General features: G+C 37.3%; 1 protein-coding gene across 1 annotated transcript in view; it reads left to right on the top strand.

The window, feature by feature from the left end:
- Positions 1 to 13,781: 13,781 nt before the first annotated feature.
- The window catches only part of LOC150088278 (protein adenylyltransferase SelO, mitochondrial-like), a 471,795-nt gene continuing 466,344 nt past the window's right edge, over positions 13,782 to 19,232 (top strand). The window contains exons 1-2 of the mRNA XM_090370666.1: positions 13,782 to 14,241; positions 14,792 to 14,930. Of these exons, the coding sequence (XP_090226792.1) occupies positions 13,853 to 14,241; positions 14,792 to 14,930 (528 nt within the window). The 5' untranslated portion in view covers positions 13,782 to 13,852. The remainder of the gene's footprint in view (positions 14,242 to 14,791; positions 14,931 to 19,232) is intronic.

The raw sequence follows: 19,232 nt of genomic DNA, 5'->3' as shown, positions 1-19,232 counted from the left end.
AGCATTCCGGAATCGGGGAAGAACGTTCCCAAACCAATGGAGGACCCGATGCAGAGCAGAAAGTCACAGGCCAAACATTGTATTAGCGGTAGGATCCAAATCCCCAGAAGTAAGTGGTTAAACAACGAATATACCTCTATGTAATTGCAAAGGACTGCAGGGAAGATTAGATAAATATTAAGTGAGATTTAGGGAAACATACAGTTAATTCAATGCATGTTGTATAGATAAGCAAGGAAATATCATAGAAATAGTTTAATGAAGGATTGTTTACAGGTGTGGTCTATTTACTGATCAATTAATGGAGGGAAAGTAATAATTTTGGACGGGTTAGCCTATAGAGCAGGTACAGTTGTATGTAACTTATATAATGTCACTGAAGTAGAGAAATTACTCGCTAAATGCTGGAATTTACCTGAGAGGATGAAGAAATAAATAAACTAATGTATATTTCATTAACATGTAATTTTAATGTGTTAGGGTGAGGATAGAATAGAATAATGTAAAGTGGACATTAAATTCCAGAAGAAGAATTTTGTTAACCATGAAGAAGGATGTAGGATTGTGCTAGATAAGTATGATTACTAAATAAAAAATTTCAATTATATTTAAGAAAGAGTTAGGTGAAACTGATCGTAGGAATGTGTTAATTGCCGAATATTAAGAAGTTGATGATAGGAGAGCCTAATGACCAGGAACGTAATCCATGCCATGTACCTATATATGAAGTGAATAATGTGTAATGAATTGCTTGATCTTTTATTTGTAATTATGTATAATAAACTAATTGTATCTAACTTAATGCAAATAGTGTTTGGTCATTTCTGAACACACAGCAAAAAATCCAAAGGAGGAGTGCACTAATATAGGTACTCCCACAGAACCGGAATTCTTCTGTGAGATAACAAGTCAGATGCAAAGTGGGGATTTTTAAGAATATAAATAATAATAAATACTATAGTAATAATATAAACAAAAAAAATAATAATAAATATATATAAAACCCCACCCCCACAAGTCAATGAGAAATCCGTTTCTTTTTAAAATTAATTTCTGCTGAAACCTTGATGAAAATATGTTAATATACCTATAAATAAGCTATATTACACGTTTAATCAGTTTTATAATCGAAATCCTTGAGTATTATTTAAGATAGGTTTAGTGTCAAAACAGGCAAAATCAAAGATTTTCTTTCTAAAATGCATGAAATTCCGAACTTTTCTGAAGTCGTTTTGTGTATTACGTGGAAGCATGGAAGATAATTCTTTCCTCAACAACTCACTTAATTTCCATTATTTCTCTACAAAAATTAGCCACTTAACGTACCTAACCAAGATTTAATAGAAAACACAACGTTTTACGGAAATTCCTGAAAATAAAAAAAGATATTCCACATGGGGTCAGATTCGCATAGTATTGCATAGGGGTGATTTTTTTGGAAAAACTAATTTAATTTCTCGTCTTTATTTTAAAAAAGGGTGTAGTTTACTGCACTTACGCAGATATAGTGTGACGGACCTCGTTATTATCTAATTCGTTCATATGAAATAAGTTTATCGATAGGGCATTTGACTCCCATAGTAAAGCATTCGTAGGATTCCCATAGTAGACAATGAGAAATCCGTTTCTTTTTAAAATTAATTTCTGCTGAAAACTTGATGATAATATGTTAATATACCTATAAATAAGCTATATCGTTTAATCAGTTTTATAATCGAAATCCTTGAGTATTATTTAAGATGGGTTTAGTGTCAAAACTGGCAAAATCAAAGATTTTCGTTCTAAAATGTATGAAATTCCTTACTTTTCTGAGTGTATCACGTGGAAGCATGGAAGATAATTCTTTTCCTCAACAACTCACTTAATTTCCATTATTTCTCTACAAAAATTAGCCAGTTAACGTATCTAACCAAGATTTAATAGAAATCACATCATTTTATGGAAATTCCTGGAAATGAAAAAAAATATTCCACATGGGGTAAGATTCACATAGTAATGCAATGGGATGATTTTTTCTGTAAAAACTCATTTAATTCCTACTCTTTCTTTAAAAAAAGGGTGTAGTTTACTTAATTCACGCAGATATAGTGTGACGGACCTCGTTTTTTATCGAATTCGTTCATATGAAATAAGTTAATCGACATGGCATTTGGCTCCCATAGTAAAGCATTGGGAGGATTCCCCTAGAAAAGCATAGGGGTGAATTATTCTGGAAAAACTCATTTAATTACAGATTTTTCTTTACCAAACTTGGCATATTTACTTTATTCACGTAGATATACTGGGAAACACTTCGTTTTTATCCAAATTCCTGACACTAAAAAAGATATTCCACATGGGGTCAGATTCCCATAGTAATGCATAGGGGTGATTTTTTTTGGAAAAACTAATTTAATTTCTGGGCTTTCTTTAAAAACAGGGTGTAGTTCACTTAATTCACGCAGATATAGTGTGACGGACCTCGTTTTGATAGAATTCGTTCATATGAAAGAAGTTAATCGACATGTCATTTGACTCCCATAGTAAAGCATAGGGAGGATTCCCATAGGAGACAATGGGAAATCAGTTTCTTTTTTAAATTAATTTCTGCTGAAAACTTGGTGATAATATGTTAATATACCTCTAAATAAGCTATATTAAACGTTTAATGCGTTTTATAATCGAAATACTTGAGTATTATTTAAGATGGGCTTAGTGTCAAAACTGGCAAAATCAAAGATTTTCGTTCTAAAATGAATGAAATTCCTTACTTTTCTGAAATCGTTCAGAGATTCAGTAACGGGTATCCCTTTCAAAACGGCGGCGAGGAGCGGAAGGCGAAAGCAATGATTGGCGGGTTGTGACTCCGCCCACTCACTGTGTATCCCCCTTCTCTCCTTGCCCGGTGGATTTGAAATGACTCGCGGACGGCACTTGGCACAGCAACAAATATGACGGCTGAAAACAAATGAAGAAAAAGCAATTTTTAAAAAACCAAGAAACAAAAATTTACACGAAATGCAATCACTGATTCTTCTCGCCCGTACATATCTATTTCGCGACCATTAACAACGATAATTTTTAAAGCCAGTGAAGATATAAATGCTTGTTTTTTTTGCTGATTACGATTGCGTAATCAGCCAATCACAGAGTTAAGTTACTTTAATTTTTTTCAAAAATTAATTTTTTTATTTTTTAATTTTTTTTTTTCTGGGGGCTACCGCGGTCGAGATTCTTTATCGGATACAGCCAATGAGAACGGCTCAGCCGGCTCCACCCAGTGGGCGGAGTCAACACGGGTGCCACGAAGTACGTGTCACCTCGTGCCGCACCTGTTACTTTGTGGTGTTTTAATATCACGTGGTTGCGGTTTAATCATCGGTCTTAATTACATTCGTAATTAAAAAAAAATCATACTTATCCGAATTTAAAGGTGAAGTTAAACTAGTGGGTGAGGGGGTCGAACCCCACGCTGAAACGGGGTTTGGGGGCTTAGAGGGGAACAGGTATCCTGTGTGTTATCAGACACTCAGCCTAAAACACTGATGGATCCAATATCTCTCTGTTACAGAAGATTTAGGAGAAGTCCGGTTGGTCTGCCTCCCTAAAATCCACTCATGCACACCTTCTCGATGGTAAGCCCTGTTACGTCACTTAGGTGGCAACGAACGTGTAGAGTGGTTCTCTTCAAGATGCCTGGTCAGCGTGAAGAGGAAAAGACCAAACCCTCCAGCAATGAGAGCACAACAATACAAATGGCCCTCAGTCCCCAGCAGCTTTCACTCTCCCTCTTACGGCAGCGAGAGGATCAGAGTGGAAGCAGAGGGTCCTAAGAATTCTGGGTACGACCAGGCTGCCATGCACGGAAATTGAACTTGGCCTGTTATAACGTACGATCACTCATCGGTGAAGACAGGATATTAGAGCTGGAAAAGGAATTAGAAAATGTGAATTGGAATATCATCGGTTTGGCTGAAACAAGAAGAAGAAATGAATCACTTATAAGTTTATCAAGTGGAAATCTGCTGTACACCAATGGAAACAGTGAAAGGAGTGAAGGTGGAGTTGGGTTTCTGGTCCATAAAGATTTTAAAAACAACATTTTGGAATTCAAAAGTACATCACCAAGGGTGTCAAGACTAATATTCAAGATTTCTAAGAGGTACAAGCTAAAGATTATAATGATTTATGCACCAACATCAAGCCATGATGATGAAGAGGTTGAAGAAATGTACACCGAAATTGAGAGTCTTCTAGGTGAGCAGAAAACCCACTACACTATTATTATGGGGGACTTCAATGCTAAGGTTGGAAAAAGGCAAAACAGCGCAGAAAGAGGAACTATAGGAAAATTTGGAATTGGTGAAAGAAATAAAAGAGGTGAAAGACTTGTGGAATTTGCAGAATCTCAAGGAATGTCAGTAATGAACACTTTGTTCAAGAAAAGGGTTAACAGAAAGTGGACATGGAAGAGTCCAAATGGATTAACAACTAATGAAATCGACTTCATCCTCACTAACAGAAGATATATTGTGAATGATGTTACCGTCCTGAATAAGGTAAATGTTGGAAGTGATCACAGAATGGTAAGATGTACACTTGATATAGATGTAGGAAAGGAAAGGAAAAAACTGACTCGTGTAAATAATACAAAAGTCTTTGAAATAACAGAGGAGGAGAAAAAGCAGTATGTACTGGAACTTAAGAACAAGTTTGAGCTTCTGCAGACTGCTCAGTACCAAGATATCGACGAGGAATATTACAACTTTCTGAAAGTGATAAAGCCCAAGAAACCTATAGCGAAACACAAATCCAAAGAAGAAAAAATTAGCCAAGAAACACTTGTCATGATGAACCAAAGACGACAAATGAAGAGCAAGAAAAACACTGACAGGGAGAAAATTGAGTATACTGAGTTATGCAAAGCCATTAGAAAGAGACTCAGAGAGGACATAAGAAGATTTAACACAAGAAAAGTAGAACAAGCATTAAGGGAAAACAAAGGATTTAAATCAGCAGCCATGAGCAGTAATACCGAAAGACAAATGATACTGAAACTGAAGAATAGCGATGGTGTACTTATAAACAGCAGAGAAGGCATAATTCCAATAGCAGAAGACTACTATAGAGAATTATACAAGGAGCGAGGGAATGATACCAGCAGTGGGGAAGATGGATTGCAAAGTAGCAACACATACGACATACCCGATATTCTTCCTGATTAGGTAGAGCATGCATTGAAGAAAATGAAGAATCGGAAAGCCCCAGGGGAAGATGAAGTTACTGTAGAGTTGTTAAAATTGGGAGGAAGAGACATAACACAAAAACTGGCAAGGCTCTTCACAAAGTGCATTAGAAAAGGTGTGATGGCTAAGCAGTGGAATAATGCAATCATAGTTTTGCTGCATAAGAAAGGAGATAAATCAGAAATTGGAAATTATAGACCAATTAGCTTGTTATCTCATATCTACAAGTTGTTCACAAGGGTCAATACTAACAGATTAGAAAGAATACTTGATGAGAATCAACCGAAAGAGCAAGCTGGCTTTAGGACACGATTCTCAACTATGGATCACCTTCACTTAATATTACAGCTAATGGAGAAAGCAAATGAATATAAAACACCATTATGCCTGGCGTTTGTGGATTATGAAAAGGCGTTTGACTCCATACAGCAAAGGGCAATGTTCCGAGCACTGGAAAGACAAGGCATAGATACTCCATATATTATGATTTTGAAGAAAATATATGAGAGTGCTACATCCTTTATTAGACTAGACAAAGACAGTAGCAAATTTAAAATTGAGAAAGGAGTTCGACAAGGAGACACAATATCTCCGAAGCTGTTTACTGCTGCCCTTGAGGAAGCTTTCAGAAGATCAGACTGGTCGCAGAAAGGAGTCAATGTGAACGGAGAGTACCTAAACCATTTACGATTTGCAGATGACATTGTGGTCATAACCCACGATCCCAAAGAATTAGAGGAAAATCTTAATCAGTTATGCACAGTTAGTAAGGATTTTGGACTAAAGATGAATATGGCTAAAACAAAAGTAATGATGAATAAGTATTCCACGGAAAGGGAAATAATGATTGAAGGAGCAGTAATTGAAAAGGTGGAGTCATATACTTATCTGGGACAAGTCATTAGCTGTAATAATGATAAATGGCTGGAAGTCAAGAGAAGAATAAATTTTGGAATGATAACATTCAGGAAATATAGTCACATACTGAAGAGCAATATCCCAGTTTGTGTGAAACGTAAAATAATGAACCAGTGTACACTCCCCACCATGACTTATGGAAGTGAAACTTGGGCACTCACCAAAAGAATGGAAGAGAAGCTAAGAACTACACAGCGAAGAATGGAACGAATTATATTGGGAATCAGACTGTTAGATAAGAAGAGAAACACATGGATTAGGCAGCAAACTCAAGTAAAGGACATTCTTATCAAAACTAAAGAACTAAATGGTCTTGGGCAGGACACATAGCTCGAAGACATGATGATGACAGATGGACTAAGAAAATAACAGAATGGTACCCAAGAGGAGCTAGAAGAAAACCTGGAAGACAAAGGCGGAGATGGATAGATGAAATTCATGAGTTTTTGAGTAGTAAATGGATGGCCAGTGCTCAAAACAGAAGGAACTGGAAAGTTGCTGGAGAGGCCTTCATCCTGCAGTGGATTGAAAATGGCTGATGATGATGATGAGCCCCCTGAAAAAAAAAATAATAATAAAAATTATTTAAAAAAAAAAAAATAAAGTAACTTGACTCTGTGATTGGCTGATTACGATTGGATAATCACATTTTGGTCAGTTCTTGATTTGTCCGGGTGCCTGTTGCTTGCTGCCGTGAAATCTCCTTTGTCACAGGTATTTTTCACAGGAAACGGGCAAACACTTACAAAATCGAGGGAACATAGAGTGCTATTAAACGGCAACTCTCATGTTCGACTCCTACCTCGAAGAGTATATGTGGTGAAGGAAACATTCCGGCAGCAGCGATTTAACTATGGAATTTTTAAAAGCTCTGAGCTTAGCATATGAACCTGAAACCGAGGATTGAACGAGAACACCTGAACGATGAGGTGAGTGGTTTTTCATTGTCTCAGTTCAATCTGATTGTTTTTCATCCCTTAAATTAACTTTTCTTTTTCAGCCTTTCTCACTGTTAATGCTCGTAAAATAGCATAGAAAAACTTGCATTTATGTTGTTCATAGAAACGTTTTTGCTTGTTTCCTAAAATTTCCCCTAAAATTACCTTTTCTTTTTCTTCTTTTCAGCCTTTCTCATTGCTAATGCTCGTAAAATAGCATAGAAATAGCATAGAAAAACGTGCATTTCTGTTTTGTAAAATTTCCCCTCTATTTACACTTAAATTACCTTTTCTTTTTCAGCTCCAATGTTATGGGGACGGGGAAATAGCGGAGTTTAGGCCGCAGCAGCCGCCACCAAAAATTAAAAAAAAAATGAAGCATTTATCGGTTCACTTGCAAAACAAAAAAGAAGCATTTATGTGTTCACTGGCATCAGAAATTATCGTTGTTAATGCTCGCGAAATAGTCTACTTATGTACGGGCGAGAAGAATCAGTTATTGCATTTCGTGTGAATTTTTGTTTCTTGTTTTTTTTAAAAATTGCTTTTTCTTCATTTGTTTCCAGCCGCCATATTTGTTGCTGTGCCAAGTGCCGTCCGCGTGTCATTTCAAATCCATGGGGCGAGGAGAGGAGAGGGAACGCAGTGAGTGGGCGGGGTCACAACCTGTCAATCATTGGTTTTCCCCCTCCTCTCCTCGCCGCCATTTTTGGTGGCTGTACCCGATATTGAATTTTACCCCAGGATTGACCCCTTAGAAACAGGCCAGAACGTTGCGAAGAGTTCGTGGAGAAATTTCTACAGTTTTGTTATTGCAATCGGCAATACATCGAATCACCTATTATTAATACAAATTGTACTAGGAAAGTTTTGCAATACAGCTTTGTTTATTTAATTTTTTCAAAGTAATTTCCTCTACATTCAATACACCTCTCCATCCTCCGAAACCAATCTTTAAACCAGTTCTGCCAAGTTTCACTAGGGAGTAAAGCACACTCGTTGTCCCAAGCTCGTAGAAGGTCCTCATCACTGGAAAACCGCCTCCCTTTTATCTTCATTTTCACATGCGGGAACAGTGCAAAGTCGCAGGGAGCAAGGTCTGGTCTGTAGGGAGGGTGCTCGAGAAGTTTCAGTCCTGTCGTGGTCAAATATTCGGTGCAGGCTTTGGCGCGGTGAGCTGGAGCATTTTCGTGATGGAGGTACCAGGTGTCCATTCTTGACCTTGGCCGCAGGTTCTTCATAGATCCAATGACTTTAGGCAGGCATTGTTCAGTATACCACTTAGCTGTGACTGTCTTCTGCGTGTCCAAAACGACACGTTCCACAATTCCACTCGATTTGAAAAATACAGCTTTCATTTTCTTCTTTACAGATCGGGATTTTCTGACAATTACGGGTGTGTCGTCATCATCAAAGACCCAAACTTTGTTTTGAGCCTTGGTCGGCAGATCGTAATAGTACAGCCAAGTCTCGTCACCTGTCGCGATGTTGTTCACATACCGAGATCGTCCCTTATCAAACTTTTTTAACATCTCCCGGCACCAAGTCACACGTCGTGTCATCTGCTCTTCAGTCAGTTGATGCGGCACCCAGAGAGAACAAAGTTTCTTCACGTGCAAATGATCTTGCAGAATCGAACGAATTGCTATTGCATTTAGGCCCAAAGTATCCTCTATCTGTTGGTAGGTCACTCGCCTGTTTTCGTCAAGCATTTTCCTCACAGCAGTAACGTTTTCCTCCGTAACTGACGTTCGTGGCCTTCCCGGCCTCTCAGAATCCTCCAGAGTGAAATTTCCCCTTTGGAATTCTCTATACCACTTGAATATCGTTGTACGATGTGGACAATCATCATCTAGTGCAAGAGTCATTTCTTCTAAGCACTGGTCTATGGTTAAACCACGCACGAAATTATACCGCAAAACTGTCCTTATCTCATTTCGTGACCACTATGCCATCGCAAGCACTTTACACTCTCACTACTAATGAATAACTGAGCCCATCGACTTGGCGCGGCGGCTACTATGCACGTATGAACATGTCTCAACATGCAGCAACAAGCAGCTTCCTGTGATTCATTGTTGCGTCATATTGCAAAACTTTCCTAGTACCCTTTGTATAACATATTCATAATTAATTATTGTACAAAACAAAAAAGGGCAGAGATTCAGAAACGGGTACCCTTCCAGACAGCTAGCGATACAGCCGTGATTGACGGGTGTTGATTCCGCCTATCGTCACGTGATCTCCTTAAGAGACGGATGCAGCACGGAAGAACACGCACTGCGTGCCACGTGCCTAACGGCACTGGAAACACGAAACACCTTGTGCCGCACTGGTTCCTTGTGGTGTTTTGATATCACGTGGTTGCGAGATTTTTCTGGGTTACGAAACCCAATACGAAAACGAAAAATAAAAAAAAAATTAGCTATCGTTTATTGGTATTCTTCTCAGCTGAATAATTCCGGGGGTGTGAGGGTTGGAGCCTCCACATAGACGGGGGTATAGCCCCAGAAAAAAAAAGTAAAAAAATAATAAAAATAATTTTTTTTTAAAAAATAAAGGAACTTAACTCTGTGATTGACTGATTACGATTGCGTAATCACATTTTGGTCAGTTTTTCATTTGTGCGGGTGCCTGTTGCTTGCTGCCATGAAATCTCCTTTGTCACAGCAAAGTAAATGATCAGTTCGACTCCTACCTCGAAGAGTATATGTGGCGAAGGAAACATTCCGGCAGCAGCGATTTAACTATGGAATTTTTAAAAGTTGTGAGCTTAGTGTATAAATCTGAAATCCAGGATTGAACGAGGACACCCGACCGATGAGGTGAGTGGTTTTTCTTTGTCTCAGTTCAAACTGATTGTTTTTCATAGAAATAGCATAGAAAAACGTGCATTTTTGTTTGCTTCGTAAAAGTTCCCCTAAAAGTACCTTTTATTTTTCAGCCTTTCTCATTTTTAATGCTCGTAAAATAGCATAGAAAAACGTGCATTTATGTTTTTCCTAGAAAAACGTGCATTTTTGTTTGTTTCGTAAAATTTCCCCTAAAATTACCTTTTCAGCCTTTCTCATTTTTAATGCTCGTAAAATAGCATAGAAAAACGTGCATTTATGTTTTTCCTAGAAAAACGTGCATTTTTGTTTGTTTTGTAAAATTTCCCCTCAAATTATGTTTTTTTTTTCTTGTTTTCAGTCTTCCTCATAAGTCGACCGGGCTAGCCCGGTAGGTAAGGTGCCTGCCTAGCAACCTAAAGGTCGCGGGTTCGATTCTCGCCTCGGGCTGGATATCACGATGGTGCCGAACCAACCGGTTGGTTGGATATCCCGGCCACGATACATGAAGGAAGCAAGAAAAAACTGGTTCCTTCGTGTATTGATCACATCATACGAAATAAAAAAAAAAAAATGCTCATAAACTAGCCTAGAAAAACATGCATTTATGTTTTTGGTAAAGATTCAATATAGGGTACGGCCAACCAAAATGGCGACGAGGAAAGGAAGGGGAAAAGCAGTGATTGACGGGTTTTGACTCCACCCACTCACTGCGTTCCCCCTCCTCTCCTCGCCCGGCGGAGGCGAAGTGACACGCAGATGGCACGTGGCACAGCAACGAAAGTGAAAGCTGAAAACAAAGGATAAAAGCGAAAATCAGAAAAATCCACATACAAAAATACACGTTTCTACGAGTTCGCGAAATGTCACGTGACATTTGAATTTCAGAAAACTAACCGTTTTCTCGACCGCAGGTAATACAGCACAACGTAAAATTCGCCAGGGAATTGCAAAAAAGAGTATTTCGCGAGCATTAATTAACAACGAGAATTGCGGATGCACGTGAACAACAGAAATGGTTATGATGATTTTTTTTAAAAAAAAGGTTGTTTACTATCCGATTTCACCAGCATTAACAATCAAAATTTGAAGATTTTCATGAAAATTTTTTTCAAAAAAAAAGGTTGTTTACTATCCGATTTCACCAGCATTAACAATGAAAATTTGGGATGCACATCATCAGAAAAGCTAAAAAAACAAAGAAAACCACTCACCTGATCGGTGAAAATGCTTCTTTCAATCCTGAGTGGCGGGCTTGTATAACACAGAAACAGCTTTCAAAAACATACCTAAAACATACCTAATACATACCTAAAACAAAGGAATTCACACCTGCACTCAACGTGGCAGCACTACAAATCACAGCTGCACCCAACGTGGCTGAACTACAAATCACAGCTGCACCCAACGTGGCTGAACTAGAAATAAAATCACGAGGAACCACAGAAATGGGGGGAATTAGGAATTACTAATCAGCCAATTAGAAGGCTCAGAAGAGGAGGAAAGTGGCCACGTCACTTTCATCAGCCGACATTTCAAATTAAATTTAATTTTTTTTTTCTGGGGGCTCTGCCCCCAGACCCCCGTCAATGTGGGGGCTCAGCCCCCACACCCCCGGGATTATTCAGCCGATTAAGTATTTCGAATTAAATTTAATTTTTTCGCATTTCGAATTAATTTAATTTTTTTTTTTCTGAGGGCTCTGCCCCCAGACCCCCGTCAATGTGGGGGCTCCAGCCCCCACACCCCCGGGATTATTCAGCCGTTTAAGTATTATTTTTTTTTTTTAATTTTTTCTTTTTAATAACGATGATTAAACCACGTGATTAATTACGATGATTAAACCGCAACCACGTGACATCAAAACGTGATATCAATATCGCGTGCCACGCACTGTGACACGGGTGACACGCACTTCGTGGCACCGGTGTCAGTTGTGATCTTGAGGACGTAATTGACTCCGCCCACTGGGTGGAGCCGTCTGCCTTCATTCTCTTCATTCTCATTGGCTGTACCCGCAACTGAATCTCAACCATGTTTTTTTCAAATGTTGATTTGCCGTTGCTGTTCTTCGTTCTATTTGCCCTAAAATTACCTTTTCAGCCTTTCTCATTGTTAATGCAAGTAAAATAGCATAGAAAAGCGTGCATTTCTGTTTTGTAAAATTTCTGGGTTACGAAACCCAATACTAAACCGAAAAATTAAAAAAATGAACTATTGTTTATTGGTATTGTTCTCAGCTGAATAATTCCGGGGGGGAGCCCCCACATAGACGGGGGTTTGGGGGCGGTAGCGGTAAAGATTCAATACTGGGTACAGCCACCAAAATTGGCGGCGAGGAGAGGAGGGGGAAAACCAATGATTGACAGGTTGTGATCCCGCCCACTCACTGCGTTCCCTCTCCTCTCCTCGCCCGGTGGATTTGAAATGACACGCCGACGGCACTTGGCACAGCAACAAATATGGCGGCTGGAAACAAATGAAGAAAAAGCAATTTATAAAAAAAACAAGAAACAAAAATTCACACGAAATGCAATAACTGATTCTTCTCGCCCGTACATAAGTACACTATTTCGGGAGCATTAACAACGATAATTTCTGATTCCAGTGAACACATAAATGCTTCTTTTTTGGTTTGCAAGTGAACTGATAAATGCTTCCTTTTTTTTTAAATTTTTAGTGGCGGCTGCTGCGGCCTAAACTCCGCTATTTCCCCGTCCCCATAACATTGGAGCTGAAAAAGAAAAGGTAATTTAAGTGTAAATAGAGGGGAAATTTTACAAAACAGAAATGCACGTTTTTCTATGCTATTTCTATGCTATTTTACGAGCATTAACAATGAGAAAGGCTGAAAAGAAGAAAAAGAAAAGGTAATTTTAGGGGAAATTTTAGGAAACAAGCAAAAACGTTTCTATGAAAAACATAAAAATGCACGTTTTTCTATGCTATTTTACGAGCATTAACAGTGAGAAAGGCTGAAAAAGGAAAGTTAATTTAAGGGATGAAAAACAATCAGATTGAACTGAGACAATGAAAAACCACTCACCTCATCGGTCGGGTGTCCTCGTTCAATCCTCGTTTCAGGTTTATATGCTAAGCTCAGAGCTTTTAAAAATTCCATAGTTAAATCGCTGCTGCCGGAATGTTTCCTTCACCACATATACTCTTCGAGGTAGGAGTCGAACTGATCATTTACTTTGCTTAATGAGAGTTGCCGTTTAATAGCACTCTATGTTCCCTCGATTTTGTAAGTGTTTGCCCGTTTCCTGTGAAAAATACCTGTGACAAAGGAGATTTCACGGCAGCAAGCAACAGGCACCCGGACAAATGAAGAACTGACCAAAATGTGATTACCCAATCGTAATCAGCCAATCACAGAGTTAAGGTACTTTATTTTTTTAAAAAAAAATAATTTTTATTATTATTTTTTTTTTCAGGGGGCTACCGCTACCAAACCCCGATTCAGCGGGGGGGGGTTGACCCCTCACCCACTAGTTTAATTTCACCTTTAAATTCGGATAAGTATGATTTTTTTTTTAATTACGAATATAATTAAGACCGATGATTAAACCGCAACCACGTGATATCAAAACACCACAAAGTAACAGGTGCGGAACAAGGTGACACGTACTTCGTGGCACCCGTGTCAGTTGTGTTCGTCTAGACGTTATGTTGACCCCGCCCACTGGGTGGAACCGGCTGAGCCGTTCTCATTGGCTGTACTCGATACTGAATCTCGACCCATACGGGCACCGCCACTTTCTATGCGTTTTAGCATGTAAAAAAAATAACATTTTCGCTTATGAGAGTGTTCACTCTGTATCTTACTATTCACAGAGAAGTATGTTACTGTTCTGTGGGCAAAGGTAAGTCACGTAGTTTCACGTTTAGTCGTCAAGACTGCCCTTCCAATTTCCTTGTGCTCGAAATCAAGAGGTTGATGAACAATTTCCAGTTAACAACTGTAAATTACCTTGGAAATCGTTTCAGAATTATTCCAGCAATGAGAACCCTCGAAACTTTAAAATTTGTTAACTTAGCATTGCGAAAGTTGCCGATAGATCCTGTTCAGGAAAATTATACCAGGACTGTGTCTGGAGCATGTTTTTCGAGAGTTGTGCCAACACCACTACTGAATCCAGTTCTTGTTGCTTATTCGAAGTCTGCGCTAGAATTGTTAGATTTGAATGAGAGAGAAGTGGAAAAGGAAGATTTCGTGCAGTACTTTTCAGGCAATAAACGTTTACCAGGCTCCGAAACTGCAGCGCATTGCTATTGTGGACATCAGTTTGGTTATTTCGCTGGTCAACTAGGAGATGGAGCTGCAATGTACGTTTCACTAGTTGTTTACATTATGATGTGCTAACACTTAAAAAAAATTCCTTAAAAAATTGAAATTAACCCGCAAAATGGAAAAAAAAAAAAAAAAGGTTGAGAAAAGTATATAAATCAACGAAGTCTAGAGAGCAGATACTGTAAGTTTCTGTGTAAGTTGCAGCAGTGTAATGAGTATCAGCATATAATTTTAAACTATAAAGTAGAGCACTATTTACGTGTTTTAATAATTAACTTGTCACGTAGACCGTAACACAGAGAAGCATACTCTGTGGATCGTTGCAAATTGACACATCATTGCATGAAGTATGAACAGAAAAATAAAATGTATTAAAACTAAACAAAAACAATTAATAAATAATAATGTCTGCTATCTTGGCTTGAACAATTATTTAGAATTTTAAAATTGAGATAAAAATATAAAAAAGAACAGACTAAACTGGTCACACGTTGGTTTGAAAAAGATTTTTGATGCAATATCTGATTAAACACTTATTCATAAATTAATTTTCAAAAATTAAGTAGTAAGTGGCTTTCTTTTTAGGTATTTAGGAGAAGTGCTAAATCAAGTGGGCCAAAGGTGGGAAATACAGCTAAAGGGTGCAGGATTGACACCATATTCAAGAAAAGCAGATGGACGTAAAGTTCTTCGTTCCAGTATTCGTGAATTCCTTTGCAGCGAAGTAGGAATTTTGTTTTTTTTTTTTGTTAAATTCAGCACTGATTTAAATTTAGGGCAGAAGTCTCATGTTTTTAATAACTATAGAAAATTGCTGAACATAAAGCAATAGATTTATGTACATAGAGCAAACTAGGTTTACTAAAAATGCAACAGTGGAGGGACATTGACATGAGTTGCCTTGATTAAAGTAAAAAGCAATGTTCCAAAAAGAAAATTATGTCATCATTCATATAAAATATACACCATTAGGACATAAGAGTATAGTATTATAATATCCGTATATAGTGGCAAGTGATTCAAAGAATCAAGCTTTTTCTTCCGCAGGGGCTCACATCTGGTAAGTATGGGCCTGACACACCCAGGGTCTTGAGCTGGATATCATCATTCTTCTCTTTCTTGATGATTCCCTTCCCTTCTACTTCTGACTCTTATTTTCTCTCTCTCTCTCTCAGGGTAATTCAGAAATTTTTTTTTTGGGTGGTGCAGCATAAGCCTCAGGCTTCCTTGCACCATATGGCTAATAATAATAATATAGCATACGAAAGGGGAGGGGGAAAAACCTATCTACCTCATCTGTACATTCCCACTAACGATTTGTCTAGTCTTTCCCATATTCAAACCACCCACATCTGCAACACCAAATGGCATTTCAATAATCAGTTAATCTCTGGATGTTTTTTTTTTTTTTGGTAGTTGTTGGCGCATTGGCTTCTGTGGCCATAATGCACCTCCCAAGGTTTTTGCAGTACTTTGATCCACGCCCGAGGCGGGATTCAAACTTGCGACCTTTGGGTTGCCAGGTAGGCACTTTACCCACTCGGCTAGCATGGTCGGCACTCTCTGGATGTGTAGAGATTTTTACAGATTTTTCTGCAGCAATCAATTTAAATTGAATATTCTAAATATATGTTTCTTTATGTGCGTTGTTTTAAAAATAGTGAATACCATCAGAATTTGGTTCAATCCAGTTAGACTTAACCCTCCAGTGGGTGTAGTCACCCTTATCACAGTGTGAATGTTCTCTCTCCCAATCCCAAGGTGTTTCCTTTTTAAATTCTGTTATTAGCAAGAAATCCTGTTATTTAAAAAATATATTTTTAAATAAATATATATGTATATATAAAAAGGTAAATTGCAGCCATTATGAACGCACTGCAGGATGGAAGCCTCCTCAATGATTCATGTTGAGGAATGGACCATAATCTGGCATGCTGGTCCAGTGCATGTTGGCAGATCGACTGTACTGTATTTAGCAGTCAGGGGCTTGAACTCCGGTCTACTTAAAGAGCGTATGCTACTACACTCCTGCTATAAATTCCAAATATATAGCAGGTTAGTTTTGGAATAATTTTGAGGGTTTTTAATTGTAGTTAATACATGGTTTGAATCCGTATAGCATAGGTTAGTTTATTTTTATATTTAGTTAAACATGTATAAAGCTACAGCTTAATATTCAGAAGGCCTTTGTTATGGATATTTTGGCTGAAACTTTGTGACTTCCATTTGTTAGATTAAATTTAATTTCTGTAATACTTTTATTAATTTAAATCCTGTAATATACTGTAAATTTAAACTCTCTGAAGTATTCATTGATAACAAAGGCTGTCTGAATATTAAGAGGGTTAATATTAAGATAGCCTTTGTTAACGATATTTTGGCAGGTACTTCATAACTTTCGTTCGATAGCTTAAATTTAACTTCTCTAGTGGTTAAAGTTTTTTCACTAGTTTCATTTCTGTAATATTTTGGTAATTTAAATTCTGTAATATATTGTAAATTTAAATTTTTTATTTTTTCTAAACTTCAGATTTTACCTTAATAATAAAACTTCAATTTCTGTGACTCCGAGAAATGCAGTATCCTCATCTTGGTCTGATTAAGAAAGGTTGCGTGAAAAACTTCGAACGTTTTAGGGGCTGAAAAGTAGGGAAAGGATGCATGACGTTCAGACCTTGTAATGTGGCTGGATAGAAGGATTTGATTGGCGTAGTGGAGATGTTTAGAGGAGGAGGGGAGATATAAGAAAAATTAGGGGCATGCTGGTTGCTTATTATGTACAAATTGTAGATGCCTTGTCGTATTAAATTTTTTGTTAGATATTTTGTGTCCTCTTAATTCCTCATAAGTTTCGCATCCGTTATGCACAAGGAAAAAATTTATTTAAAGCTATGTAACCATCATTATAACTAAAGTACCTAGAAACTTTTGATAAACATATATATAAGCAGTCAGATAGCTTGTCGGCAGAGATGTTATAGTTACAAAAATATACGTAAAAGATAATAATAGTAAAATAAAGTAGCTTCCAAAATTAATTCCTTGAATGCTTCCCTTTTAGAATATGCTATTCATAACATCATCAGTTGGTTCCACTGTATAAAATTTAAAAACTGGGACCACTGTAGTTATCTTTACGAAAACAAAATCCCTTCCCTTTACCCTTGATGGTAGTTACATCTTTAAGTAAATCCCAAATCAATACACTGTGATCACTACCACCTAGTGGTTCTTTTTTCTGCAGATTCTTAATGCATGAATAATCGCTGCTGATAATCAACTCAAGAGTATTATCCTCTCGATGTCTCTCTAACATGCTACTGTTGTAGAAAACAGCCATCCAATAAATTCCCAAAAGTCTTGCTAGTGTATGAGTGCCCAACCCACAAGTTCCAGTCAATATCTGGAAAGTTATACTCATTATAAGACTTTCTGATTTACTGGCCCAATCTATTTTCTGCATATTTGTTCATTTTACTCTGAGTCATTATAAATTCAGAATCATTACAAAATTACAAAACAACAGTGGACCCAACACGGAACCCTGTGGAACTCCACTAATAACATTAGTCCATGAAGAGCAGCGTCCATTGATTACCACCCTCTGTCTTCTCCCACTCAACCACCCTTTTATCCATTGTAGCAACTTACCCTTAATACCATTCTGCTTCAATTTGTACTGTAGTCTTCCATGCGTAAGTGTCAATAGCTTTCCTGAAATCCAAGTATATGATATCAAAATTATTTTTTGCAACACGACACTTTCCACCCATGTCTGTCTTAGATTTAATATGCTTCTTAACTAAGAGCATGAAACCCCCCTCCCCCTCCTGGCCTGTTTGGCCTTTCTGGTCATATTGTACTCTATATTCAAATTCTGCATCCCTTCTGTCTGAGTGACACCATGTCTCAATACCCCCCCCCCCCACACACACACAATGTCTGCATTTGATGACAATCAGTATTTCAAATTCATGAAATTTATTTACTATGCTCCTATCATTACTACCTTACTACACATACAAGCACACCTGCTACTGTTTTAATTCTTGTTAACCCTACACGGCCCATGTATTTGCTTGTTCACGATGAACCGCAGTGCAAAATTCACTTTCACCTTTTGCCTGTGACTATTGCTAACACATTTGCTGTTGTAATGAGTTAAACTGAACTGGAATACTTGCAGTTCAGTTTGACTCATTCTAAAAACTTAGATATTATATTCTGTTCAAACTACTCAAACTTAGACATTCTTTTCAAACTTAGACATTATCCCATTCTGCAAGTATTGCAGTTTAGTTTAACTCATTCAGTTTAATTTAATAGATGTATATTTGCCTTAATGCAAATATGCATCTATTTAATTAAACTGAATGAGTTTAGTAAATGAGCTTGGCAAAAGGAAAGGCACATGAAATAAACAACTGTTTGATATATTTTACCCCAGGATCTCACATCTGGTGAGTGTGATCTTGGCACACCCAGGGTCCTTAGCTGGATATCATCATCAATAAATTTTTATTTAATTATTTAATTTTTTAAATAATTATTTAATTAAACAAGTAGATTATAGAATACAGCATTGCATTAATACAAAAACACATACATAATTTATGTAAATTTATGATATAAATTTACATAAATTATGTAAATTATGCATGGGGGGGCAGGCATAGCTTGGACACAAATAATATCAATAAATTTTTATTTAATTATTTAATTTTTAAATAATTATTTAATTAAACAAGTAGATTATAGAATACAGCATTGCATTAATACAAAAACACATACATAATTTATGTAAATTTATGATATAAAGGAAACAAGAATTTATATATATATATATATATATATAACAAATTTTTTAGTTAATTATAATACCAACTAGATAAATTTGAGAATTTAACATAAAACTATTAAGGATGCCAACTATACTCATTTCTGTTTGCCATTTTCCAGATGGCAAACAGAAACAGATAGCTTCAGCTAATTATTGATAAGATATATTGAATGGAGCTAGCCTTAG

This window comes from Mastigoproctus giganteus, chromosome 3, assembly GCF_048544385.1.
Source record: "Mastigoproctus giganteus isolate SK-2022 chromosome 3, ASM4854438v1, whole genome shotgun sequence".
NCBI lineage: Eukaryota > Metazoa > Arthropoda > Arachnida > Uropygi > Thelyphonidae > Mastigoproctus > Mastigoproctus giganteus.
Note: the sequence above shows the minus strand (reverse complement) of the source record. Positions and strands in the feature narration are given on the sequence as shown.